Source organism: Phyllostomus hastatus, unplaced genomic scaffold, assembly GCF_019186645.2.
Source record: "Phyllostomus hastatus isolate PE091 unplaced genomic scaffold, TTU_PhHast_1.1 phas_contig_17, whole genome shotgun sequence".
Taxonomy (NCBI): domain Eukaryota; kingdom Metazoa; phylum Chordata; class Mammalia; order Chiroptera; family Phyllostomidae; genus Phyllostomus; species Phyllostomus hastatus.
The window spans coordinates 8,966,474-8,993,097 of record NW_025333664.1 but is presented as its reverse complement, the minus strand read 5'-3'; the positions used below and the strand labels follow the sequence as shown (position 1 = coordinate 8,993,097).

General features: G+C 55.3%; 1 protein-coding gene across 2 annotated transcripts in view; it reads right to left on the bottom strand.

The window, feature by feature from the left end:
* The window catches only part of PREX1 (phosphatidylinositol-3,4,5-trisphosphate dependent Rac exchange factor 1), a 172,913-nt gene that overhangs the window by 77,805 nt on the left and 68,484 nt on the right, over nucleotides 1–26,624 (bottom strand). The window contains exons 3-5 of one of the 2 annotated variants that reach the window (XM_045832969.1): nucleotides 23,329–23,451; nucleotides 14,264–14,368; nucleotides 6,841–6,942 (exon numbers count right to left, since the gene is read on the bottom strand). In XM_045832969.1, coding sequence (XP_045688925.1) covers nucleotides 6,841–6,942; nucleotides 14,264–14,368; nucleotides 23,329–23,451 — 330 coding nt within the window. The remainder of the gene's footprint in view (nucleotides 1–6,840; nucleotides 6,943–14,263; nucleotides 14,369–23,328; nucleotides 23,452–26,624) is intronic. The other variant, XM_045832970.1, reaches the window with a different exon arrangement.

Genomic DNA, 26,624 nt, shown 5'->3' with positions numbered 1-26,624 from the left:
GGGAGGGCTCCTTGGAAGATCAAGTATACAAGCTTGGCTTGGAAGGAAGAGAGCAGGCCTTCCACCCTGAAAGAGAAGGGGCTTCATTCCTTGAGCTACCACTATTCAAGGGCTGGTGCAGGCTGAGATGCTGAAACAGCTGTGGGCAAGGTGTCAGTTCTTAGACCAAGAGGCAGGATGCAGGGTGGGTGCTATGGTTGAAGGAGGACGGGGACCTGGGCAGAGAAAGCCACAGTGCAGAGACCTCTGACTTCCTGTGCCTTCTCAGCAAGGTGGTGACAGTGCCAGATCCATGGCAGATGGGAGGCTCCCTTCATGAACATCAGAGGCAGACGAGAGCTCCAAAGAGACAACCCAAGGTACCCAGGAGAATATAGAAAACTCTGGCAAACCAATGCAAAGACAACTATCCAACAGAAAATGGGCAAATGCTGTGAAGAAGCAATTCTCGTGACATGCACCCCTCACCCCTGCTGCCGCCCTAGTCCAGCCGCCTCCTACCTGCACCACTGAGGTCGACTCACCCCCACCCCCACCCCACCCCCGCCGTCTCCCCACCCCCACTCTCACCACCCAGTCCAGGCTCCATGGACAGCGGAGGGATCGCATGCAAACCAAGTCAGGTCCTGTCCCTCCTCTGCCCAGGACCTTCCCGAGGCACCCGCCTGGCTCAGAGAAGAGAAAGACCCTACGGCAGCCCGCAAGGCCCTGCACGTCCTGGCCCCCTCAGCTCCCAAATCTCCCTCCCCCTCATCTCTCCGGCCTCCTTGCTGTTCCTCAGACACATCCCTGCCTCAGGGCCTTTACACTGCCTGTCCCTCTGGCTGGAAGACTCTCCTTATCTCCTTCCGGTCTCTGCTCCAACGCCACCGTTCTCAGTCCATCCCTGTTAGCCTGACACCTTGAAACAAGTATATGTATTTCCTATTTATCTGTTGTCTGCCTCCTCCCATGAGAACATCAGAACACAGAGGGGTTTGGGCAGTTTTGGTCACTTTGTATCTCTAGCACCTACTACAACGCCTGGCACGTAATAGTTGCTCAATAAACAGTGGGTGAGTGAAGAAATGGCTTCAAAAACCCTATACAGTGCAGCACCTACTGCGGCTCTCTCGGAGGTAATCGGGAAGACCGTGTGATCCACTGTGTTTCAGTGCTGGCTTCTCCCCTCCCCCACTCACCCCACCTACCTCACATCAAGTTTTCTCCACACCACCTAAAATCCTTTGGAGAACGTGATTGGTGCTCATCCCGTGCTCTGGGGAACTTCCTTTTTCTAGCCATCTTCCTGCACCAAGAACTGAGGCTATACCTCCGGAGTGATGGACACACCCATCCCCAGGGGACACCACGATGCTGACAACCAAAGAGACAGAGTCGACTGTTGAATAGCAAGGCCCTCCCCGTGAGCGTGGGTGACAGCTGCATGACCCACACGGAAGGTGGGGAATATGCCGGAGATGTGCGGAGCCCCTGGGCTACACCCTGAGCGGGTCCCACAGAACGCCCCTGGCACTCACTGCAGCCGCTGGCCCCCAAGACAGACGGCCGGCCTGTCTGGGCCCCCAAGTGTCTGACAAGTTTCAGATCAGGCTGGCATTTGGAAATCAGGCGCTTTCACCTGGAAAGTTCTGGATTCCCAAGTTCTGGATTCAGACACCGTTGGCACACTGGGATGACATTTCCACAGTCACTGGATTGGGTAATTGGGAGGCGCCTCCTGTGTGCCAGCCACCATTCTGGGCACCGGGGAAGCTCCCTGGGGAAATTCCCAAGCCCCTGACAGAAGTGCTAATGAGGGAGACGGAAAGGGACTCCGTACACCGCGAGTCACGGGGCAGAATGGGGGCTGGCCAGAGGTGCTGTGGACAGAAACGGGAACAGGGTGAGGGGACAGAGGGGGCAGAGGCAGCCCTTCCACAGCTGGGGCGCTCAGAGAAGGCCTCTCCGGGGACGGGACATCTGAGCAGCCTGACAAGACTGGGGAGTGAGCCCCAGGATGTCTGGGGTAACAATGTCCCAGGTGGAGGAAACGGGAGGTGCAGAGATGTGAGGTAGGAACCTGCCTGGGGTGTTCAAGACCAGCCTGGAGGCCAGCGTGGCTGGAACAGAGCAAGAGAGAGGGGGGAAGGGGAGAAGGAGGCCAGAGAGGAAACGTGGATTCGATGTGCCGCGCCTTGTAGGTGGCAATGGTGAGGAATCCGGACTGAGATCTGGGCGAGCAGGGGGCCGCGGGAGGGTTCTGAGTGATGCAGTGACAGGAAGTGAGTTAGGTGTGGATGAGAAGAGACCGCAGAGGACAAGGAAGGAGGCAGGGCAGCCCACTGGGAGCTGGGACCGCAGCCCCGGAGAGCGGTGGCGTGCAGGCTCTAGAAGGGCTGGACTCCAGACGGACCCATGGGTAGAGCCAACAGGACTCCGCAGTGGGTTACATGTGGGGTAGGCCAGAGAGAACTCCCAGGTCTGGCCTGAGCAACCAGACAGAAGAGAGGCCATTTACAGAGATGGAGGGGTGAGGGAGAGGGAAGACGGGTCTGGGGGAAGGAGAGAGCCACGCATCTGTTTTGGGACGTGCTGGCAGGAGAGGCCTGTTCGATATCCAAGCGGAGACGCTGAGCGGGCAGCAGACAAGCCCCGCCCACAGTTAGCGGTGGGTCCAGGCGGGAAGTCGTTGGCACGGAGATGGAGTTTGCAGCCATGGGAACGTCCACACAAAAACCTGCAGGTGGACGCTCGTGACAGCACGATTCCTGACCGCCGGGGAGTGTCAACAATCTGCAGGTCCCTCGACGGATGAACGGGTGACCAAATGTGGCCTGTCCCCGTCGGCCTGTCCCCGCCACGGAATATCACTCACCCATAACAAGGAATGAAGCTGTGATCCCTGCCACATGGTGGACGAGCCTTGAAAACACCGCGCGGAGGGACAGAGGACGGACACAAAAGGTCAGACGTTACGTGATCCCGTTTGCGTGAAGTGTGCGGAGCAGGCAACCCGCAGGGGACAGGAAGCAGGTGAGCGGGCGCCAGGAGCGGGTGGAGGAGGGGAGGGGAGAGGGAAGTGCCAGCTCATGGGTCCAGTGTTTCTTTTGGAGGCTATGAAAATATTTCTAAAATTATTATGGTGATGGTTGCACAACCTCTGAATACAGTGTTTTGTTTTGTTTTTAAGGGCACTGAGTAATACATGAGGCCTCCAGGAGCAAGTCTAGATAGAGTCAAGGCCCGAGGACGGAGGCCTGGGGTCTGCCTACGCCCAGAGGTCGAGAAGGCGAGGGGCCAGCCCGGGAGACTGAAGGGTTAGAGAGGGGGAAGGCAAAGGGGGACGGGGCGGGGGACGGGGGGCAGGGGGGGATCTCCACGTTAGACAGACGTTCCCCCCAGCTTGCCCCTGCCTCCCTCACCCACCCCGACTCCGCAGCAGGCAGGCCCTGCGGGGCTCAGTCCAAGGCCAAAAGCCCCGAGGTCCGTCTCGTTCATGACCGTGGACCCTGAGTCACACCAGCAGCCGGCGCCCAGGCAGGGCCCCAGTGAGATCGGTGCCTCCTCACCGGACCTAAAAGGGTCAGGGACGCTCGGTCTCGCCCCGGGCACCTGCCAGCTGAGCACCAGGGGCATCACCCCAAATGTGAATCATCTCCCTGGAACTGTCGACGGAAAACTCCACAAAGCCTGGAAATGCCAACTGTCTCTCCCAGGCCCGGGCTGAGGGCCGAAATAGAATGTTCCGGCTATTCTTAGGCGGCGTTCGAGTTCAGCGTGTTGGGGCTGTTCCCAAAGAGGCTTTCTCATTCTCGCCTCTTCCCTCTTCCCACCCAGGCCCCTCGGTCCTGTTCGCCCACCCGATTCCGAGCTCAGCTCCAACAAGGGGGCTCACAGGGCCACAGCGGCAGCTGTGAGGGCGTCAGAACCCGAGGGGCCACAGCAGGGGGACTGCCCTGCAGCTCATAAGATTGTCTTTCAAAAGGCACTGGAAAATGTGACAGGAAGGAGGAACTCCGGAGGGGTAGGAAGATCCCCCGCAGTGGCCCAGCTGGTTTCTGATGCAAACACCCCAGCTGTGGGTGCCAAAGGCCGGATGCTCGGAGCGGCCTGGTCGGGCGGACAGCATGGCACGGGCTCGTGGCATCTGCGGCCCCGCTGGCCAGTCCCCCAGTGCTCTCCAAGCCCCGGATAAACACAGCTGGAGGCCGAGGACATGGGGCCTGTAAACAGCCGTTTGGTCAGGAGAGCAAACCCGCAGCCCGGCTTCATCACCATTTCCTGTGGGCAGTTAGTCCTCCACCAGTTAGTTGCTGGCTGGTTCTGTCCCCCTCTCTCTCTCTCTCTCTACACTTCTGGGAATCCAGAGCCCAGAAATCATCCTGCCAGACCAAACGGCGGCCCCTGGGGCTGAGCAGACCTCGGAAACACACGGGCCTCGTGTTGAGAGCTGGAGTCCACCCGTGCACACAGGTGCAGTCCCCGTGGCTGTTCAAGTACCTTACGGAATCTGCCACTCCAGGTGCATGCTGGGATCCTGGACATCCCCAAGATCCAGAAACGAAAGGGTTAACACCTAAGGAACCTCCGCTGGTGGTTCTTCTAATGGGTCAGATGGTTAAGATTTTGAAACCCAGGCAAGGAGGAGCGGACCTGTCACGGAGTCACGAAACCCGAGGCTACGGACCTTCCCAGGCTCCCCACTTAGGGAACTGAGAAGGTCGGCACCCCAACCCCCTTTAACACCTCCAAGTGCTTCTCAACAGGCAGCAGGGCTGACGGGGGGGGAATTCTGGAATCGGCACATCACGGTTCCTCCTCCTCACCTGACGCACGGCCTCGAACGGGCCACCTCCTCTCTGCTTCAGCTGCCTCGTCCCTAAGACCGGGCGACTCGCAGCACCTATGTCACCGGGCTGCTCTAAGGATTAAGTAAGTGTCTAACCATCACAATGACTCTCTCCGTGCTATTCATGCATGCTATGGATTACAGATGAGAAACTGAGGCATGGAGAGGGGACCGGCCCAAGGCCACACGGCAAGTCAAAGGCAGAGCTGGGATTCAAAGCCAGGCACCCAGGCAACCCAGGGCTGCAAAGCGCGGCTCTAATCCAGGGGTCAGCGACCTCCTTCGTGAAGGCCCAGACGGTACATATTTCAGGCTCTGCGGGCCACATCCGGTCCCTGTCACATAGTCGTCTTTGTTGTTTGGTTTGGTTTGGTTTTACAACCCTCTAAAAAATGCAAACACCATTCTTCACTCACGGGCTGTGCACAAACAGGCCATGGCCAGACCTGACCCATGGGCCACAGTTTCGCTCGCCCCTGCCTGAAGCCAGTACAGAAGTCTGCCTCTTTCAACGCTGCCAACTACTTCCCACGTGGAAGACCCACCAAACAGGTCAGATCAAGAACATGAGCAGGTCCAATTCCGTCCACCGGCTACAGGGGACAAGTTCCACACGGAGCTGCTTCTGCACCAACATGAAGAGCTGAGCTACGTACAGCGTTGCCAGCGCCCACCCGGAATCCAAGCAGGTGCAAGGAGCACGGCAGAGAGTCCTTTCCGCATCCCCGGGGGCCAGAAGACGTGTGTGGAGAGCCCTGTCCCACCTCCCACCATTGCTGCACACGCGACAAGCCTGGGTTCATGCACTGATGGGCCCCGGGGGTCTGAGCCAACTCAGAGGCTCAAGTGTCACCCACCCTATCCAGCAGAAAGTCGAGTTCAAGAATTCCCTAGTGCTTTTTCCCTTCCCTTGCCCTTCCAGTTCGTGGAGCAAGGATGCACGTGACCCCAGGGAGCAGGTGTGTGGACGAGGCCGCATGAGCCAAACCAACCCACCAGCGGGGACTCCGGGAACAGCTGTCAGACACGAGGCCTTGAGGGTAGAGCCAGGGCAGGCTTGGGTCATCGGCTGCCATTTCCAAGGGCTGAAAACCCTGGGCTGAGAGCAGCAGATGGTGACGGAGCCATCCACCCAGCTGGGGGTCTACCCAGAAGCCAGCTCTGAAATGGAGAATTAAGACTGCTTGGGTCCCCACACAGGCAGCCAGCCTTGCCCCGACCAAGACTAAGTCAATGGTGCTGGACAGTAAAGGCAACAGCAGAGTGTGCATGCTGTGGTTTGCCCACCCAGCATCTGCCCACCCTCTTCCACAAACAGCCCAGATTTTGGTGGGGGGGGGGGGTCCAGTCTGTCCCCTCACTGAGCTTTTGGCCTGTGGGATTCAGTGACTGATGGACACAAATCTAAGCCAATGAGAAATCCCTCGCTCAGAGTGATTGGTTTGTGTATGAAGCACCTGACCCCAATCTCAGCCAATCAGAACACAGTATTGCCCTGCTCACCAAGTCTTAGCCAATCAGAGCCTAACACTGCCCAGCTCATAGTGATTGGGGTAAAGCCCAAGCCCAAGCCTACAGGAGGAGAAGTACCACAAGCAAAGGCTTCATGTCACTGGTTCAAATTAAAGCACATGACCCAGGCCCAAATAATTTGGAATATCACATTTTCCAGACCATAGATGGCCCCAGCCTGAATTGCCCCTGGGACTTCAGTCAGAGCTACTGGAGGAGAGGTCCCCTCTTTCCCACTGTCATTGAACTGGAGAGGGGATGAGGCCATGGTCGCTCCAGTCCTCTGCTACCACACTGAAAATAAAGCCGGGCAGCCGAAAGCAGAAGTGAACAAGGGAGAGAGGGGCAGGGTCCTGGGGGATCCAGCCCAGACCAAAGCCAACATTGCCCCAGGCTCAGCCACTGGAACTAACAAGTTTTATTTTGTGATTAAGCCCATCAGAGCTGGGTTTCCTGTCCCTTCAAATATGGGGAAAGGAGTGGGGTGCGGGTCTCACCTTGAGGAGGAGGGGGTACTTGCAGATCCTCTGAATTGGAGACAGCAGGTAGCCCTCCAGAGGGATGTCGGTGGTCTTCCGGCCTCCCAGAAGCATGCAGCTCTGCAAAGGGACAGGAGACCTTCATTAAAACCCACCAAGGACAGCGCAAGGATCAGACCCCCGTCAAACAGCCATGGGAAGCACTCTCCGAATGCAAAATGACTTTGGAAGCAACTTGGCAACGCCCAGGAGAGACAGAAATGCGCACACAGGGAGGGGCAAAAGTAGGTTTGCAGCTGTTCGTACGGAAAATAATGTAACAGTCAATCACTGGTAATACAAGAATAAACTGCGTTTCACGTACGCACAACCGTAAACCTACTTTTGTCCACCCTGTACGCTACGACCCAGCACAAGGCCTCTGCTGGGGTGAGCCAAATCTTGCCCAGCCCCTATTTCTTCTTTTTTTTTTAAGATTTTATTTATTTATTTTTAGAGAGGGAAGGGAGGGAGAAAGAGAGAAAGAGAAACATCAATGTGCGGTTGCTGGGGGTCATGGCCTGCAACCCAGGCATGTACCCTGACTGGGAATCAAACCTGCGACATTTTGGTTCATAGCCCGCGCTCAATCCACTGAGCTACACCAGCCAGGGCCCCTACTTCAGTAATTAACGTCTTATTGGAACACAGCCACATCCAACGGTTAACATCCTGTCCACGGCTGCTTCCAAGCGATCGTGGCAGAGCTGAGGAGTCGTAACAGAGACCGGAGTCCCCAAACCTAAAATGTTTGCCACCTGGCCTTTCACAGACAAGTTTGCCAATCCCTGGTCTAAGGAATCTTCACGTACGCTACACCCTAGGAGACAGGACCATGGACATTTGAGACTGCCTTGTTTGGAAGAGCAAGAAAATGAGAAGCCACCTAAATACCCATCGACTGAAGAACAGAAAAACACGTGCACAGGAGATTCATACAAAGGCTCACTGCACCACAGGGATAATGGGGGAACTAAAGGTGCTTACAGCTATGTAGATAAACCTCAAAAAAACACTTCTGAGCAAAAAAAAAAAAAATAGGCAAAACAAAGGATACTACAGTGTGAACCCAGTTAAAGCTTTTAAAGGCACACCGAACAAAATCAGGCATTGTTTACAGAGAACAGGTGTGCAGTGCCGTATAAAGACACGTACGGGAAAGAAAGAATATACCGAAATCTCGTGAGAGTCACCTCTGTGGAGGGAGGGTTACAAGATTTGGAAAATGAGCTTGCCATCTTCAACTGCTACTGAAAAGGCTTTATGTCTTTACCTGGAAGGTGGGGACATGAGTGTGTCGCCGGGGAAGCTACATTTTGGTTTGCAGAGTAAAGACGGCAACTCACAGGAACCGAACACACTCACCCGCCAGTTCCACCCGCCAGCTCACTGGCCACACAGGTCGCCTCAGTGTCCACCTGCAGCCACACACATCAGTATTTCCTTCATGCCAGCCCCTCTGCTGGGCTCGCTCTGTGCCCCCTGCCTAACACGCTTTCACTCCCCACTGTCTTATAAATAGATTATTATCCTCATCCATAGCTAACATGGACCGAGAGCCCATGACGTGCTCAGAAGGCCACTGACAGCTCTAACCCTGACCACCAACTGCCCTGTGAACCAAATACTATTCGTACTCCCATTTCGCAGCTCAGGCACCCGGGGTTGGGAAGGGTTAGTGTGTCTCCTCAAGGTGACCCCAGAACAAGTGAGTCGCAGAGGTGCCTCCTACACCCAGGCGGGCTGATGAAGAACCTGGACTTGGAACCATGGTGCTGGGCGACCCTTACCCAAGCCTAGCATCCCTCAAGGCCATCCCAGCCGCCCCCCCACCCCCCGCCACCTCCTGTAAGCCTGTCCCGTCTTCTCTCCGTTCCCAGCGCACTTTCCTCGTGGCCCCTCCTAGTGGGTCATTTGTTCCACGCGGTGAAAAATTCCACGCACATATTATCCTTTCCTCTGGAGGGGCTCCAACGTCCAAATCCGAGTTTTGGATGCCAGCAATCACGAGTTAAGGGTATGCGGCCCCCACCCTCCCCCTCACAGTCCTCAGCCCCGAGGGCTGACAGTGTGCCCGACGTGTGCACGAAGGAATAAACGGATGGGCGAACTAATGAAGGAACACACCGCCAGCACGTCCAGCAATGACCAGGTCTCAGCCTTCCTGCTCAACACCACACTAGCAAGTGGGTAATGAGACGGGACTCCTGGGAAAAGGGATTCCCGTCTCATTCGTTCATTCAGCAGATTCACAGCAAGTGCTTACTGCGTGCTGGGCACGGATCCCAGCACCGGGGAAACCTCCCAACGCAGCAGCCAGATCCCCGGCTGTGGTCAGGTGAAAACAAGATCCGAGAACATTCACCATGCGCCCACCACGCGCGAGGCACGCTTCGCCTATCGGTCGAGTCCATCCTCACAGCCTTCGGACGGGCACATGGGCTGCTGCCTCCCTATGGCAGGTGGGGACACTGGCACAGAGAGCCCAAGGGACCGGCCCCAGACTCAGGGCTTGACGGCCCCCTCCTAGGAGAGGCAGAACCCCAGGGACCCCAGGGCCCTGCTGGGGAGGGTGTTCACAGCCGCCACCCCTGTGTGCACCCCTGGCACAGATGGGGGATCAGGGCTGCAGCAGCTGGGAGATGCCAGGCCCCACACTGCTCACACTCAGGCCTTTGTCCTCGGAGCCAGCACGCCCGACAAGCTGCCCTGGTGATGTCAGCTCTGGGCGACCCTGGGGGTGGGGAAGGACTTTCCAGAAGCCCCCAGGGCTCAGCCAAAGAAAGGCCTGCCTCTGTGCCCAGAATCAAGGAGTTTGCACAAGACTCACCACCAACAACTGGGCTTGTCCCAGACACCCTGGAGTGTTGTTTCACTTTATTTTCATTTTTAAAAAAGAAGGAAAGCAAACGCACACCCCGAGCTCCCATTCATTAATAAGATTATGCTCCGGGCACTACTTTTGAGAATTATCCCTTTAAAGCCTCCTAATTCACAGAATTGACCCGGGTGAGGTGTCAACATCCTCAATCTCCCAGCCTCCTGGGCGGTGGGCAGCAGGCCCCGCACGGTCCTGGGTCGTCCTCTCTGTCCACACTCGTTCCCGTCTGCGCTCATCCAGACCCGGCACCTTAGCACCCTCCTGTCGGCTGACGCCCAGACTCCTCTCTCCCCACGGGACCCTCCCTCCCTGCCCTAAACTCGAAACTCCAAGCTCCGATTCCATGCTCACATCCCCACCTGGATGTCCAAGAGGCACCTGAGAACGCACACATCCAAAATGGCCTTTCTAATTCTCTCCTCTCACCTGCTCCTAACACAGCCTTCACCATCTGGGGAAACGTCCATTCCATCCTTCCAGTTGTTTGGGCCCCAGCCCTGGAGTCCTCTCTGACTCCTCATCCAGGTGCTCCCCAAACCCAAGCACCCTGCAAATGAGGCCGCCAGACCCTCAAACTCCATTATTCCAACCACCTCCTGCACCACCACCCCCGTCCTCACCACCATCACCTGCCTGGTCTGGTGCAGCAGCCCTGTGCCAGGGTGAGAGTGTCCCCCAAAATGCCACACTCACCCAGAATCTGAGAATATGACCTGATTTGGAAACAGGGTCTTCAGGGATAATAATTAGTTAATATGGGGCTTACTATATTACAGTGGACCCTATCTCAGGGGCCTCGTGTCTTTATAAGAAGAGACAGGACCAGAGGAAAAGGCCACAGGACAAAGGAGGCAGAAGCTGGGGCCCTGCTTCCACAGGGCAAGGAACCCTGTGGCCACTGGAGGCCGGAAGAGGAAAGGCAGGACCCTCCCCTGGAGCCCGTGGAGGGAGCAGAGACCTGCCAGCACCTGAGGCCGGCCAGTCTTCTGGCCTCCAGAACGGGGGGACGACACATCTGCCGTGTTAAACCACCCAGTAGGCGGTTGCTGGGACAGCCCCAGGACACGATGTCAGTCCTCACCACCCCCCGCCCCTCACCCACCCTCACACAAAGCCCTCCAGTCAGTCCTCTGCTGAAAACGCTCCCGGGGCTTCCCATCCCACTCGGACTAAAACTGAACATTCTATTCAAAGTTCCGCCTCGTGCTCCGACACAGACGGGCTTCACAGACACTACACTGAGCAAAAGCAGCCAGACACGAAAGCACCCTGTAGGGTTCCAGTTGCGAAAAGTTCCAGGACAGACAGAGCGAAGGTGCTGGTGAGAGGAATCAGCACAGAGGCTACCTCTGCATGCAGAGCAGGAGCCCTGTGCAGTGCGGGAAATGTTTCCGTCTTGACCTGCGCGGTGGTCTCCTGGGTGTGCACATACATGAAAACACTCATCAGGCTGTGTGTTCATTGCGTGTGTGCTGGCCTGCAATAAACAAGCTTGGTAAAAACCTCGGATCCTTTCCCTTGTCTGAATGCACCGTCATTATCTGGCCTCTCAGTCTTTCTGACCTCACTTCCTTCCACTCTTCCTCTTAGACTCTCCATTCTGGCAATTCTTCAAATACGCTCCTACCTCAGGGCCTTTGCACAGGCAGCTCCTCCACCTGGAGAGCTTCCCCCCACCCTCAAATACGCCTTGCCTCTCTCTCTGACTTTATCCAGGTGTCTGCTGCATGTCACCTAAGACATCGTCTTCCCAAAGACCAGTCTAAAATAGACAGGCGCCCCCTAATCCCTCAGGACATCCTGCTGTCCTCAACTTTATCTCCTGCAGAGAACTTAACGGCAGGCGACACATCATGTAAGTCTCTCCGACTTGAGCAGCCACTCCACGAGAGTACGGACTTTTCTCCCCTTGGTTGCTGCTGTGCCCTTGTACTGAGAATGACCCTTATCGCACAGCAGGTGCTCAATAAGAAGCTGCTGAGTGAATAAATGACCCCCATTTTACAGACAAGGAAACTGAGGCACGGTAAGACAAAGTTCCAGCCGGTCCCATCTTCCAGCCAATGCACAGCACGTTGTATCATGAATGGAGAGCCAGATTCTGTCTGTTCCCGCCGCCTTAACAGCCCATGATGGGCCGAGATGTCGCTTCTGCAGGTGGCCAAAAGCTGGGAGATGCCAGCAAGGAGGGAGCCAGATGGCACGTGCGCTGGCACCCCACACATCCTCCCCCCAGCCCAGCTGTCCCAGCCCAGCTGCTGCTAGGAAAGGGAAGTTGGTCCACCAGGAAGGCTGCAAGAGAGAGAGGAAGGAGAGGCAGAAACTATGAGGCCCTTCCCTCCCCATACCCCTGGAAATACCTTCTTGCTTCCCAAGGCACCGCTGAGCCCAAGGGGACACCCCCGGAGGGTGGGGCTCTGTACCAGCAAGCCCAGAGCCTGGGCGGCATCGCTAAGCGGTACCACCTGAAAGTCACCAGGTCCACTGCGGTCACACAGTCATGTGTGTGGCCGTACACGACATGACTTTATCTGTGCTTTTTGCCAAGCCTCTTTTACGACTTTAAGTGCCAAGCTGGAAACGCAAAGACACAGCTACCCGCAGCGAAAAGCATCAGTCCCGAATGCTTGAGACAAAAGCAGAAAATCAACCAACCTGCCCTTCCTCAGATGCTCGCTGGATGTGGGCCAAGCAACATGAACTCATGAGTGAAACAAACATACATTTTGAATCAAAATTCTGGGAATTCTTTGCTGGAGGCTGTGCATGAGGAAGTGCAACGGAGAATTTTATTATATAGTTTAGCTTTCCAGACACATGGCTCAGGCTCCTTATGCAAGGTTAGTTAACTAGTCTTTGTTTGCTGAAGTCTGTATGTGCTGTCAGGAAATAAAACAATATGGGGGGTGGTGACTGAATGAGCAGGAAGTTAGAGCTGAAAGACCAGGATTCGAACCCATGAGAAGCTCAATCATTTTTCAAATGTGCACTCTTAGAGAGTCGCTTAATCATTTGGAGTCATCAAAATCACCTTTGGCAAAGGCTTGAAGTGTCCCCTAACATATTCTTCCTCCACAGCAACGGGGTTTCCAGCTGGGCACATGGCTGCCCAGAATAAAGCCTACATTTCCCAGCCTCCCTTGCAGCTAGGTGTGGGCATGTGACTAAGTTCTGGCCAATGGGGAATGAGCAGAAGAGGTGTGTGGCTTCCTGTCGTGCCTTTACAAGGAGAAAGGCAGCCCTCTGTTCCCTCCTGTCCTGCACCCCACACCTGAAGGTGGAAGTGGTAAGAGGTTCCCCTAGACAACGTTGATGAGGGCACAACCTAGGGCCTCGGCCTGGACACTGGAACCCCAGACTATCTACATCATGTTTATTAACACGGGAAAGAAATAACTGCTTATTTTGATTAAACCACTGTTATTTGGGATGTCTGTAAAGCACACAAATATGTATCTTAAGTCACACACAACACAACTGGTAAAACTCCAAGGAGGTCATAAATAGGAACCCACTTGTACACGAGCAAAGCTCTCCGCAATGCTAGGGAAGACCAGCATGGATGTCTATGGCTTTGCCTGATCAACATCCATTCCCAGCTTACTTCCACCAGAACCAGCCAACTGGCCTTGAAGGGTCCACCACACCCTCAGGGCCTGTGGCATACGTGGAGTTGACCCCGCCCTCCAGCTCCAGGAGTGACCAATCAGAGCCCCAACCAATCCTCTCTCCACAGCAACTGGTTCAGGGATAAGGTCTTGAGGCAAGAGAAGCCAATGAGCATCATCAGACCCAGGATTTCTGCCTTACTATTGGGAAAGAGGAGTTGTCCTTATCCTGGAGTTGCTCAGCTATGGGCCAGTATAAAGGTGGGGTTGCTAAATGCCACCTGAAACCACTTGAGGAGAACCTGCCTGAGAATGGAGCCCAGGCTGAGAAAAGCAGAGTCAAGAGACACATTCCTGATGAAATCATTTGAACACCCAGATGCTACTGTGCCTGAAGCCCTCTCAGGCCTTAAACTTCCCAGGAAAGTAAACCAGTAACTTTTTTTTCTGTAAGCCAATTTTAACTGGATTTCTTTCACTTATCATTACATAACCCAAGTAATACAGTCATTAGCACTACCACTACCACTCTCATTAGAATCATTACTTTAGAACAGGAATTGGCAAACTTGTCTCTAGGGCCAAATCTAGCCCTCTGCCTGTTTTTGTAAATAAAGTTTTATTGGAACACAGCCATGCTCATTACTTAACATATTACTTATGGGTGCTTTTATGCTGTAACAGCAAAGCTGCATCGTGACAGAGGCTGGAGGACACACAAAGGCGAGAGTATTCACTCTCTGGCCCTTCACAGAAAGGGTTCAATCCCTGCTTTAGACGGAGTGCTCTAGCAGAGGAAGGGGTCCAGCAGCCAGGGTCAGCGTGAAGGGGTCGGCATGACGCTCTCTGGTGCCTAAGGGTGCACACGGCTGAGGAAACAGAAGGCAGCAACAGGGATGATGGGTAAACTTACCAAGAGGAAGGCACGCACTGTGGGGATCTTGTTCAGCTCCACAAGCAGCCGCAGGGCCTTCTCGTGGTTGCTGCAATACTCCTCGTACACGCAGAACTTGTCCTTCTGCAAGACAAGGACAGAGCCTGAGACGGGTCATGGCAGGCAGGCAGGCAGGCAGGCAGGCGCGCTGAGATGTGCCGCCGACCTGTCCGGGGCGGACAGGGCCCTGGGAGACCCCAGACCCTGAGAGACGACAGAGCAGGAGGGGTTTCGGGCAAAGCTCTCTGCAGGCCTCTCAGCCTCCACTCCGGCCCCAGTTCTGCACCCATCCGCCTGAGTAACCTTTCAGGAAGTAGCATGGCCCAGGGTCAAGTGTACAGACTCAAGCCAGAGCTTGACCCTGGCACTGCATTTCCAGCTGGGACCTTGAGCAAGTTACCTGACTTCTCTGTGCCTTGGTGTCCTCACCTGTGAGATGCAATTAGTTAACAGTCCCTAATTCGTAGGACTGTGATAAGGATTAAGGAAGTTAAAAATGTAAGCACTCAGCACATAGTAAGTGCTCAATAAATGCACAACTTTATCATTAAAACACAAGTCAGACTGTGTCATGCCAATGGTGGCCTCTCACTCTAGGAATGAAATCCAACACTTGGTTAAGACCTTCAAGGGTCAGATAATGTGACCCTGCCTCTCTCTGACCTCATCTCACTGGCCTCCATCTGCTCCTTCTATATACCAAGCCTGTTCCTACCGCAGGGCCTTTGCACTTGCCATTCTCTCTACCTGGAATACTCCAAGGCCTGCCCATGTCCCACCATTTAAGACTGCCACCTCTCCAATGACACCTGGACTACCCTAGCTAAAGTAGCCACCCCAGGGTCCTCTATCACCCACCCACCTGTCTTCACTTTCTTTCTAGTGCTCTTACAGTCTGGAATTATCCAGATTATTCGTTTATCTCCCCACTTGACAGGCAGCTCCCTGAAGGCCGTGGACACATCTGTCCTGTGCAGTGAACCCTGGCACAATGCCTGGCACACCGTACACCCTCAATGAAGACTTGCTAAGTGAATGAACTCTGCACACCTACTATGTGCTATGTCCTGTATGTATGAACCAGAAGAGTGAAGGCAGGTTCCGGAACTTGGGGAAACAAGCAGACCTCTGGTTACGGCTACACGCAGTGGCAGTCCTGAGGCAGAGGGACAGTTCTGTTGACCTCCAGACATCCCTAAGCCCAAAGCTGGACTCTTTTCAGCCTAGAGGTCACCAGGGGGTCATCAGGTCTGTAACCATCAGTCAGGGTTTCCGAGACTGGAAGGGACAGGAGCCTTTGTAGCAGGAAGCTCACCACAAAGCATTCTCGGTTTCAAAAGTCTCACAGAACACTGCGCTGCCTCCCCACCAGCCAGACTCTAAACCAGGAAGTCCTGGGCAAGGCCACTGGGGAGGAAGAGCTGAAGGGCCTTGACCTTGGGCTGGGGGACGGGCAGAAGACCCCAAGCAGCAAAGGAAGGAAAAGGTGGGTCTGCAGGTCGTCTTGTTTCTGAACGAGCCCCCGTCATCCTGCCGATGGGTGGCTACAGGAAAGAGGAAACCGAAGAGGAGGAAGACTGGTTTCAGAATCAGTCAGCCGCCCTGACACCCCCAGTGCACTCTGGGGGTTCCGTGTGCACCATCCGAGCAGACGCCTGAGCAACAAAGTGCGCACGGCCAGAGCCGGCAGCTACCATGGAGTCTGTGCCGGGCTCTCAGCGCCTGCCACGCTCTGCTCTCCTGGAACAAGGGTGGACTCATAACACCTCGCAATAACCTGACATGGTCATCACCGCCTTCGACCCGCCCACACCTGGGAAAATCGAGGAAAGGTCACAAGCCCGGGGCCTCACACCCAGGGAAGGGGCAAACCAGGATCAATCTCCCTTCCCATCCATGCCGACACCCAACCCAAGGCCACTGGACTGGGCTGGGGGTGGGAGTGGAAGCCGAAGCACTGAGCACAGGTCTCAAGCCACAAGTCCAGGGACTGAGCTCCGAGGGGCACCACGGCATAACACAGGGCACAGTGGCTCCAGGCCGGCGGGGAGTGACCCTGGGTGAGCTGCCTCACCCACGTATGCCTCAGTTCCCTTGCGGACAAAAGGAACACAGTAGCAGACCTCCTCCCCCGCCCACGGCTTGGCCTGCTGGAAAATTAAGTAACAGCACATGTAAAACAAGGGGAAGCTTGCCTGGTGCACAGTGAGCACTCACAACACTTCAGAATACTCTAGCCCTGGCCGGGTGGCTCAGCTGGTTGGAGCATCATCCCGAACACCAAAAGGTTATGGGTTTGATTCCCAGTCAGGGCACATGCCTAGGCTGTGAGTTCGACCCAGGGTCAGGGCGCCTGTGGGAGATAACTGATCAATGTCTTTCTCTCTCACATCAATGTCTGTCTGTCCATCTGTCTGTCTCTCTCTCCACCCCCACCCTCCCTCCCTCCCTTCCTCTCTCTCTAAAATCAATTTTAAAAAATTGTAATAATAATGACCTCCCCACCATAAGGTTGTTGTGAGAAGTATCCGGTGAATTCATAGCAAGTGCTTAAAATGGTGCAGAGTAAGTGCTCATTAAAAATTAGCTATTATTATTAATTATTGCTGTCACTGATGTTGCAGCCATTGTCACCATCATTATGATTTCAGCCAACTCATTACCCCACGGGTGAATCGGGCTGCGACAGGGTGCAGCAGCGGACGCGTGAGTTCAACGGCAGAGAGAGAGAGATGGGCAGAGAGAGGAAAGAGAGCTGGGACGGCTCTCGGGTCTGGACAGGGCCACTGGGGGAAGGCACCGGGCAGACCGTGAGAAATACGCCGGGCACTGAGCCCTGCTGTGCCTTACTCCTCGCCCATGCACCATCCGTCCCCCCCGTCCGCCCCTGCACTGGGGGCTCCACGGCCTGCGTTTGCTGAGCTCACTGCTGGGGTGCAGTGGGGGCTGAAGTCCCAGCAGAGAGCAGGAATTGTGAGTGTTTGATGAATAAAAGCCAGAAAGCAAAAGGAGGAACTGAGAGGGGCCTGAGAGGGGCCTGAGAGCCCTCCCACCAGCCCCACGCTCCTTCCAGAAGAACACGGCCCACCACACCCACAGCGCGGCTCTTCATCGGAACATCTGCTGCCTCACCCGCCCGGCGTCCATTCTGTTCTGGTCACGGCCTACGGTGCTCCCCCTGCCGGACCTCCTCTGCGCTTGGAGCCCACACACCCAACTCCACTCCCAGGAGCCACAGGGGAGCTTGCCAATCAAAGAGACCCAGGCCAAGCCAATCAAAGAGACCCCTGTCCTGGCATCAAGGCCCAAGCTGGGCCAAGGACAGCCCTCAAGGCCTCATGCTAAAATCAATGTAATGAGAGCTCTCTTTGAACTGTTGCTGCTGAGCTGTGTCAATCTGAAAAACTGAGGGCCACTTCTGCCACCACGTGAGGCATCCACGGCCCCCACCCCTCAAGACTGAAGTTCATCCGGAGGAACGCAGAGCCTAGAGACAAAGAAACACCAAGTCCTGAAAACATCATATGGGGTCCTGGATCCAGCTATGCCTGAAGCCAACACACTCTTGAACATTTCATTTGTATGAGCCATAAAGCCTATTTTTGCTTAAGTCTATCTGAGTTGGAGTTTTGTCACTTGCAATAAAGACAGTCTAAATACATGCACACTCTGAAAAGGGGAAGAAAATGAAAAATGGACCCAAGCCTGGTGAGGTGACAGAGTCTCCATCTGTACTATGAAGTGGCTGGGCCAGAAAGCAGAGACAGAACTGTTTATTCTCACATGCCAACCCCAATTAAATGGGGGCTGCTGGCTGCAACACTGGTGGGAAGAAGAATTCCGGAGGCCCCCAGGGAACATGGAGGCAGAATTCTCAGATTGATTAGCGATGTCTGCCACAGATGCAGGAGAGGGAGTGAGTGATAAGATCGCCACAGCTGTGTCATTCCTCATCCCCTGAGCCCCTTCTCTCACACTGGGCAATGTCATCCTCCCCCCCAGCCTGTGAAAAGGGCAGGGGACCAAGGCTTGAGGATGGGAGAAGTTCAAGTTAGCAAACGAAAACACTCCTCTTCGGAAGCATGCCCAGTTCCATCACCCCCGTGTCCTCTCACTGAGCCCAGAGCCAGCTGCATCTCAGGTCCGAGACGCTGCGAGTCTGGAAATGCTGCTTCTGACAGCTAAAAGTCCAAGGGTTCAATTTCCTCCGAGGGGCCCCGCGTGGGCTTTGATTGTTTTGCCAGGAGGAAACAAACAGTTGTGCACACACAGATGTGGTGGGTAAGGAACTTGAGGCTGTGGTTTTGAGCTGTGAAGGAGAAGAGGCCAGCTACCAGCTGGGGGCAGCTGGGGGAAGCTGGGGTGGAGGGTCTAGGTCCCCAGAGAGGACTCAAAGAATGTCAGAGGTGGTGGCCGCTGTCCCCAGTACCTGGGGAGTGACACTGGCTCCAAACCACTCACTTCAGACAGAAAGACTGCAACTCAGCAAAAGGAGCTGGCCCTGGGGACACCTTCTTGGATGGGGAGGGAGCATGAGATCCAAGTTTCACTTTTGCAAGGGTCTCCTGAACCTATCCACACAGCTGCAGGAAGAGATGGCTCAAGCGTAACTCAGACCACACTGCTTCCCTGCTGAAAACTCGGAATAAAATCCCCACGGGCTCCAGCCCACACATCCCTCACTCCCTCCACTGCTCTCCGTCCTGGCCACCCTGGTCCCCCTCTACCACCACAGAGACCCTGCCCTTCCTCCTGTTCATCCCGTCTCACTGCCCCCACCACCCCCCCACCGGGGTTCCCAGATAGAGCACAGGGCGCCCAGGAGAGTTCTCGTGTCAGACAAACAAATAAATGCACGTGTAAGTATGTCCCACATACTGTGCGAGGCAGACTAAAATGTTGTCCTCCACCTCAAACCCAAGTTGACTCAGCTGTCCTAGGTGTTTTGACTTGCTAAGCCTAGCCCCCTGCCCCTGGCTTTCCAACGTCAGACCACCTCAACTAGTCACCTCTCCTGGCTTCTGCATTCCGGTTCCGGGGGCGGGGGGGGGGGGTCTGCCTTATCTGGGGCCTGGCACCGCGCCTGGCACACAGGAGGTGATCAGTGTGTATTTCCGGAGACTTTGTCATGTAAGATGGTGAAGAACACAAGCCCTAGAGCCAAACTGCATGGGTTCAAACCCTGGCTCCAACACTTACTGGCGGTGGGCCTCCGTTCCCTGGCGTGTGAAGTGGGTCTAATAACAGTGCCCGCCGTTTAAGGCTGTGGTGGAGTGTTAATGAATTCGTGCGCCGACAGCACCCAGAACGAGGCCCGGCACCGAGGGAGCGTTCGCTCAGGGCTAGTTTGTCGTGGCATCAGCAGTAGTGGTTAGGTTTGGGAACAAGGGGGTGAGGGGTTCTCTCCCCCTGTCCGCTGATGGACGTGGCACCCCCCAGGGGGGCAGTCTACCAGCCAGGGCCCTCCCTGGGTCTGAAGCCACCCTCCCTTTCCCGGAGAGCCTGTCCTCGGGGCTCTGTGCCCAACTACGGCCTCAGCACCCAGGCGCTGCCTCAGCAGAGAGTCCGCAAGCCTGGGCAGGCGGCCGGCCTGGCGACCCTGCCCCTGCGGCTGTGGCGGATGCTGTGGTCCATGGGGACAGAGGCACCCACAGCTCCCAGTGAGTCCCTCCCTGGGAACTGCCTGTGCCTGAGGCTTTCCACGCACTCCTGGAACAGCCCCCATCCCGGGACTGGGCGATGTGGGGTGCAGAGGCCCACCACCACTGATGCAGTTTGGGGTGAACTGAAGAGCCACCCCAGCTCCAGAGTTCCTGCCCCTGCGGACTGTGCCACCTCTCCTTCGAAGGCTCTCAGCCACCTGCATGCAAATCTCCGGCTTCCAGAAACCCAACCTACGGCAGCGGCTGCTGATAAGAACTATCAGTGCCATCCTCCCTGGGCGTGGAGGAAGAGAGGAGTGATGACTTTAAGTTAAAAAGGTGGTTTTAATTTAAAAACACTGAATCTCGGGAAAAGGAGACAGTCAGCTCCTTTTTTAATTGTTCCAATTACCTCAGGGAGGGGGCCTCGGCGGGGTGTGACCTGACGGAACACCGTGTAACGCTGTTAATCTCCCCTCTGGTCAAAGCGAGGGCAGGTCCCCGGCTCAGAAACCCAGGTGGGGGAGTTTCTAGACAAAATGCGGTACCTCGGTTTGGTTTCTATTGCATTTCTTCTTACAGTCACCACCTATTTATAGCCATCATTTTCCATTTCCAATGATGATGCAAATTTCCCTTTTTAAACATCTCAAGTTTTTTGTCAAGCGAAACTACTTCTTAAAAGATGAATCAGGTAACAAGAGGAGGGATGCCCAGATACGGCGGAAATCATACACGGTGTGTGAATCAGTGAAACCCGGCTTTGCCATGGGGAGGGTTCAAATCCCAGCTCTTCCCCCTGTCTAGGCCTGGCCTTGGATTTCACCTTTTTCTCTCTCAGGTTGCCCGCCTGTTGAGCAAGCTCGGGGCCGGGTGCTGTTCTCGATGCGGGGACGGAGCAGTGGACATGACCAAGTCCCTACCCTCATGCTGCTGATTTTCTAGGGGGAACAGACAGCAAGCAAAAAGAAGCAAACTATCCAGTCTACCAGAGGGTGACATGGGCCCCTGACAAGGACAAGGGCGGGGTCTAGAAGGTGGGGGACATGACAATTCTGAACAAAGGGACTGAAAGGAGGGGAGTGTTTCCGTAAAGATTTCACGGCGGGGAGGGTCCAAGCCGCAGGGGTGGCCGAGGGTCCGGGCGAAGGGAATGATGCACGCAGAGGCCTGGCGTGGGGACAGCCCCGCCGTGTTCCACACGGTGAGGAGGCCAGGGCGGCTGCAGTGGCGACAGTGAGGTCCCGGGGCCCGGCGGGGCCTAATAAATCCCCACATGCCCCAGGCAACCCCGGGAGGCATCAGAGAACGCTGGATCCCGTGACCAAACATGTACGTGGTACAAATGAGCAGACACTCACTGAGCACTTATCAGCGTGCCAGGCGCTGCTACGCTTAATTCTCTCCACCGCCCTAGACGGTGGGTGTCACCACTCCCACGTGACCGATGAGGAAACTGAGGCGCCGCCAGATGAAGTCATTCCCTCAGCATCCCAGAGCAGCAGCGCCAGGAGACAAGGTCAGGCACCCGGCTCTAAAGCACCCGATCTTGAGGGGCCAGGCAGGATGTGTGCCGGGTTCTCAGGGTTCGGGAAAGGTCCCGGCCCAGAACGACTTCCCACAAAGGCCCGAATGTCAGCCACAGGGGCCCAGGATTGCAGTGGCAAGCGCTGCCTTCGTCAGTGCCCAGTGTGATGAGGCCACGTGAGGAGGGTCTGGGCAGTGAAGCAGCAGAATGTACGGAGAAGTCGCCTCCTGGGCATGAAACTCCCCACCCTGCCCCCCAGCTGCCTGCCCCTGCGTCTCTGAATGAGTTAGGGATCCTGTAGAGAGAGTGGGGAGAGCCCAAGTGGACACTCGGGAGCCAGAGACCCTCGCTGACTGACCAGTAGCAAAACCTGCTTACCGCGCCTCTGTGCCTCAGGCAGGGAAGTCGGGGACCAGGGGGCCTGGGGTTACTGGCAAGCAGATAATGCACCTTGAGGACCCCTTCCCCCACTTGGGCTAAAACAGGGACTGTCTGACTCTCAGGTGTCATCACTTCCTGGCCACCTCCTCCTGAAAGCCTTCCTGGGTGCCCCTGCTGGAATGACGCCCCCGGCTGACACTCACACAGCATCAGCTCAGCGCCGGGCTGGATCTAAATGCTGCGGTTGCATTAACTCACTCATGTTGCATTAACTCACTCATGTTCACGACAGAACCGTGCAGCAGGTCCTCTCCTCACCCAGTTTACAGAATTAGAGACTGAGGCCCAGAGAGGTGGAGTCGCTTGCCCAAGGTGGAACAGCGATTTGAACCTACTAAGTAGTCTAGGTCCAGGAAAATAAGGGCTCACTCTTCCCTCTGAACCCAAAGGGAAGACTGGGCCCCCCATTTTTTATCTGCCTATTCAAGAACCATTTCCTGAACCACAACTGCCATGCCTTCTCGCCCCTCGTCACCCTCCGAACTCTGCCCTCCTGCTCCAGGGCACCGTCCTGGCGACAGGCACAATGAACTAGCTCTTCCTGGTCTCCCTGCCTCCCCCGCACCCCGCTCCCCTCCCAGCAGCCACAGGGCCCTCTAAACCCGACGCAGATCACATCTTTGCCCTGCTCAACGCCCTCCTTGAGCGCCCATCCCACCTGCACCCCACTTTGCCCTTGCATTTCCCCTGCCTCAGACACTACGGACTGGAGGCCGAGTGACGAGGAAGACAGCATCCAACACTCACTGAGCACAGCCTGGTGCTCCGAGCACTCTCCTTACATTATCTCACCGGATCCTCAGCAACATCACGGGCGGGTCTAGGTTTTTGCCCATTTTACAGGTGAAGACACTGAGGCACAGATCAAGCCCAAACAACTTGCTGAGATAAACACAGCTTTCCAGCAGCTGGGCAGCCCCGCCCCCAGGAGGACTGCCCTCCCAACACCGTGGCTTCTGAGGCTGCCAACTCCCTGAGGGCAGAGAGAGCTACACAGACTCTGCCCACCCACCCAGACGTGATCCTCCAGAGAAGGGAGTCAGTGACGAGGATGACGATGCAAGAGCCATGGCGGACCCAGGGCTTGCTATACACCAGGGTTTCCCACCCCAGCACTGCTTACACTTGAGGTCCAACAGTGCTGTTGCGCGCTGTAGGCTGTCCTGGCCTCCACTCACTGAAGCACATAGCCACCCTTCCAGCCCCCAAAGCTGTAACAATCAAAAAAGTGTCTGGACACAGCCCAACATCCTGAGGGGCAAGTATCACGCCCTGGCTGAGGCCGACTGCTCTGCGCTACGGCCGTTATTGCTTTATGTCTTTGAGTCTTTCCACCAGCCCCAGGAGGCAGGCGCGATTGCCCCTCCTCAACCAGGGGAGAAGCCGCTTCCCAAAAGCAGCAGGCTCCAGCCAGGGCTTGGCACTGTACTCACGAATTTTAAGAAAACATTGCCGAGTTCGTGCTGAGACTGAGGCTCCGGATGTAAACAATACTCCAAGGCGGCCAGGAAATCCTTATGAACTTCCAGGATGTCTTCGATGTTCGAGAACAGGATCTGTGAGGAAGAGCGGGGCCCCGGACGGCGTCAATCAAGGCACAAAGGATGAGCAAAAGCAAGAATAAAACACATTTATCGCCCACGGTTCAGGGGAGGGTGTGCTGAAACGGGCACCCTCCCTCGCCGGAGCCAGCCCACACTGGTGCAAACAGGGACAGTAACGCAAGTATTGCCAGCATTAACTAAACAGGATTAAGGCCTTATCCTGTGCTAAGAACTTTATATGCATTTATATGGCATCCAATCCTCACTCTAACTCCCAGAGGTAGCTGAAGATTATCCCCAATTTGTAGCTGAGGAACGGAGGCTCGGAGGAAATAATTAACGCCGCCAAGGTCACGCAGTCCGGTGAGCAGCAGCAGACCTGGGCTGCACACTCGCCCTGCAGAGGAGAATACATTAGACGTTCATTACCGTCTTCAGCGTGGCCACACCGGTTACTGTCCAACCACGAGGCTGCTTTCTAAACCAGCGAGGGGGCTTCAATGAACCATGAAGACGACACGGTAGAAGAAAACGCAGTGGGGAAGGGCGTCTGGAAAGTGCTGTTTAAACTCTCCCGAGCAACACACGGGTGCCCTTACGGGGCTGTGAAGCCGGAAAGGCACATATGCTCTCACCCAGCAAGCTCTGCCTTCTAGAATGTGACCTCTCAATCCATCCTTTCCCTTCGGGAGCAATTCTGCCTCCTGAGGGACACTTGCCAATGTCTGGGGACATTTCTGCTTGTCACCAATTGCGGGGGCAGGATGCTACTGGCATCTCACAGGCAGAGGTCAGAGAGGCTGCTGAACATCCTCTAATATACAGAACAACCCCTCCCACAGCGAAGACTCATCCAGCCCAAAGTGTCAGCTGGGCCGAGGTGGAGAACTGGGTGGGTGGCTGCCACATACACTGCAGCCTCACTGCGGTAGCAAAAGACTGGGGGAAAGGTCACTCATGGGGGCTCACCAAGTAGTTAATAAATGGGACCGGTTACGACGAACTACGTTCCACACACTGCAGAAAGAATCTGCAGACCTGGATCTACGGATACAAGCCCCTGGCAGGACCCTTGATCTGTATTGTTGTGGGGTGGGGTGGAATCCTGGCGCGGACAGAATTCCCGCAGAAACCCTCAGAAAGGCCACTCCCCTTCATGCTGGCTGTGGCAGAGGCAGCCGGGACAAGGGCACAAGGGGCCTCTGGGAAGGAGGTTTGGGAGGCACTTTCATTTACCCTAGGTCCTTTTGAACTGCATAAATTCCTTTTCCTGTTTCTTTAAAAAAAAAGATGCATTTCTTATTAAATTTATTGGGGTGATGCTGGTTAATAAAATTATATAGGTTTTCGAGTGTACAGTTCTATGATACATCATAGGCATATTGCATTGTGTGCCTGCCATTGTGGGCAAATCTTAAACAGAGGCATTCTGAACTTAATATTGAAGAAGGCACTCACATGATTCAAAAGTCAAAACATAATAAAATAAATCCAGTGGGGAGTCCCTCTCCCACCCGTCTCCCCACCCCCTACCCACCATGGCTCAAGGTGACCAGTATCACTGCTGGTTTTATGGTCCCTTCTAGGGTTTCTTGTGCATTCCTTCATTCGGCAAGCATTGACTGAGCACCTACTATGTGCCAGGCGCTGTTAGAGGCCCAGGGGATACAGCAGTACACAGACAACAAACAAGTAACTGTAGTTTTCTAGGTGGTAAGAAGTAATAAGAAAGAAATAAACAGGAAGTAGGTCCCAGGGCAGGGCAGTAGACTGCAAATTTAAATACAAAAGCCAGGGACAGCCGCTCTGAGAAGGTGACATTTGAGTCAAGGCCCAAAGGAATGAAAGTTGGCCCAAAGGACCCTGGGAATGCACTGGCAAGTATGCAGAGGGAGATGGCCTGAGGGTGGTCAGGGGAGCTGAGGGCTGAAGACCACCCACCCACCCAATGCTGCAGTCTGAGAGCACCAGGCATCGCCCTGAGGGGCCTGCGGGGTGGGGCTGGATGCTCATCCAGGCAGGTGGCAGGAAGAACCACCCCACTGTGTGGCTGGTTTTCTCTCTCCTGTCAAGATCACATGGCTGAATCTCTGCTTATCTCCAAGACACGTATGATAGGTCTTCCTGCTGTGCTTGCTTCCAGGAGTGGCTGTAAAATTTCAAAATAAGTATCTGTCTCCTGAGTCTACACTGAAAAGAAATGAGAGCCTGTGTCCACCAATGATGCAACAAGAACGGTTGTAGCAGCCAAACCTGGAGATAACCTGCGTATCCGTCCACAGGAGAGTGCGTGAGTCCACTGTGGTGCATCCGTGCCGTGAAATAGAACACGGTGCCGAAAACGAATGGATCTCAGCTACAACATGGGTAAACCTCACAGACGCAAGTGAGCAAAGGACACCAGACATGATGAAAGAGCTCATGTTCATGTAAAATCCAAAGACAGGCAAAGCCGATCAGTGGGAACCAATCAGCAGCTGTCCTTGGAGCGGGGTGGGGGGTATGTGCTGGGAGAGGCACCGAGGAGTCCACCCTTGGGACTGCACCCTTTACTGTATGTGGGTTCCACTTTATAACACGGGTAATTTTCTTTAAAAACTAACACAACGTGAAATTATAATAATGTTTAAGTTGTAACGGACCGTCATAAAGAGATGCGACAGACGGCAGGTGCTCAGCAAATACCTGCTGAATGAGTGAGTGCGAAGGAATGCGTGAAAAGCTCCGACCCCAGCACTCCCAGGGACCAGCCACGCAGTGACCCTGAATGAGCCTCTTCACGTCTCCAAGCCTCAGCTTTCCTACCCCCAAAACTGGGCCCAGAATTGTCAGCGTGCAAGGTCACCGTCCAGACGAATCATCGGGACCTGTGGGCGGGCAGGGGGGCAGCTCCTGCTTGACTGAGCCCTTTGTGCGCTGCACACGCTGGCCCTGCCGACTCCCGCCCTGCCCTGTCTCCCCTCCTCTCGAGCACCGGGACCCTGTGGCCCCGAGGACGGAGGGCGGTTTTCCAGAGAGAGAGTGAGGTCACACAAGAGAGCCAGGCCCGGGAAACATGGGGGCCTGCCCCACGCGCACAGAGGGCCTATTGACGTCCTCCCGAGACTCCCCAGAGCCACTGCCAGCACGGAGCCTGGGCCCAGTCATTCGTCCTCCCGGCCTCGACATTCCAATGCCCAGAGCAG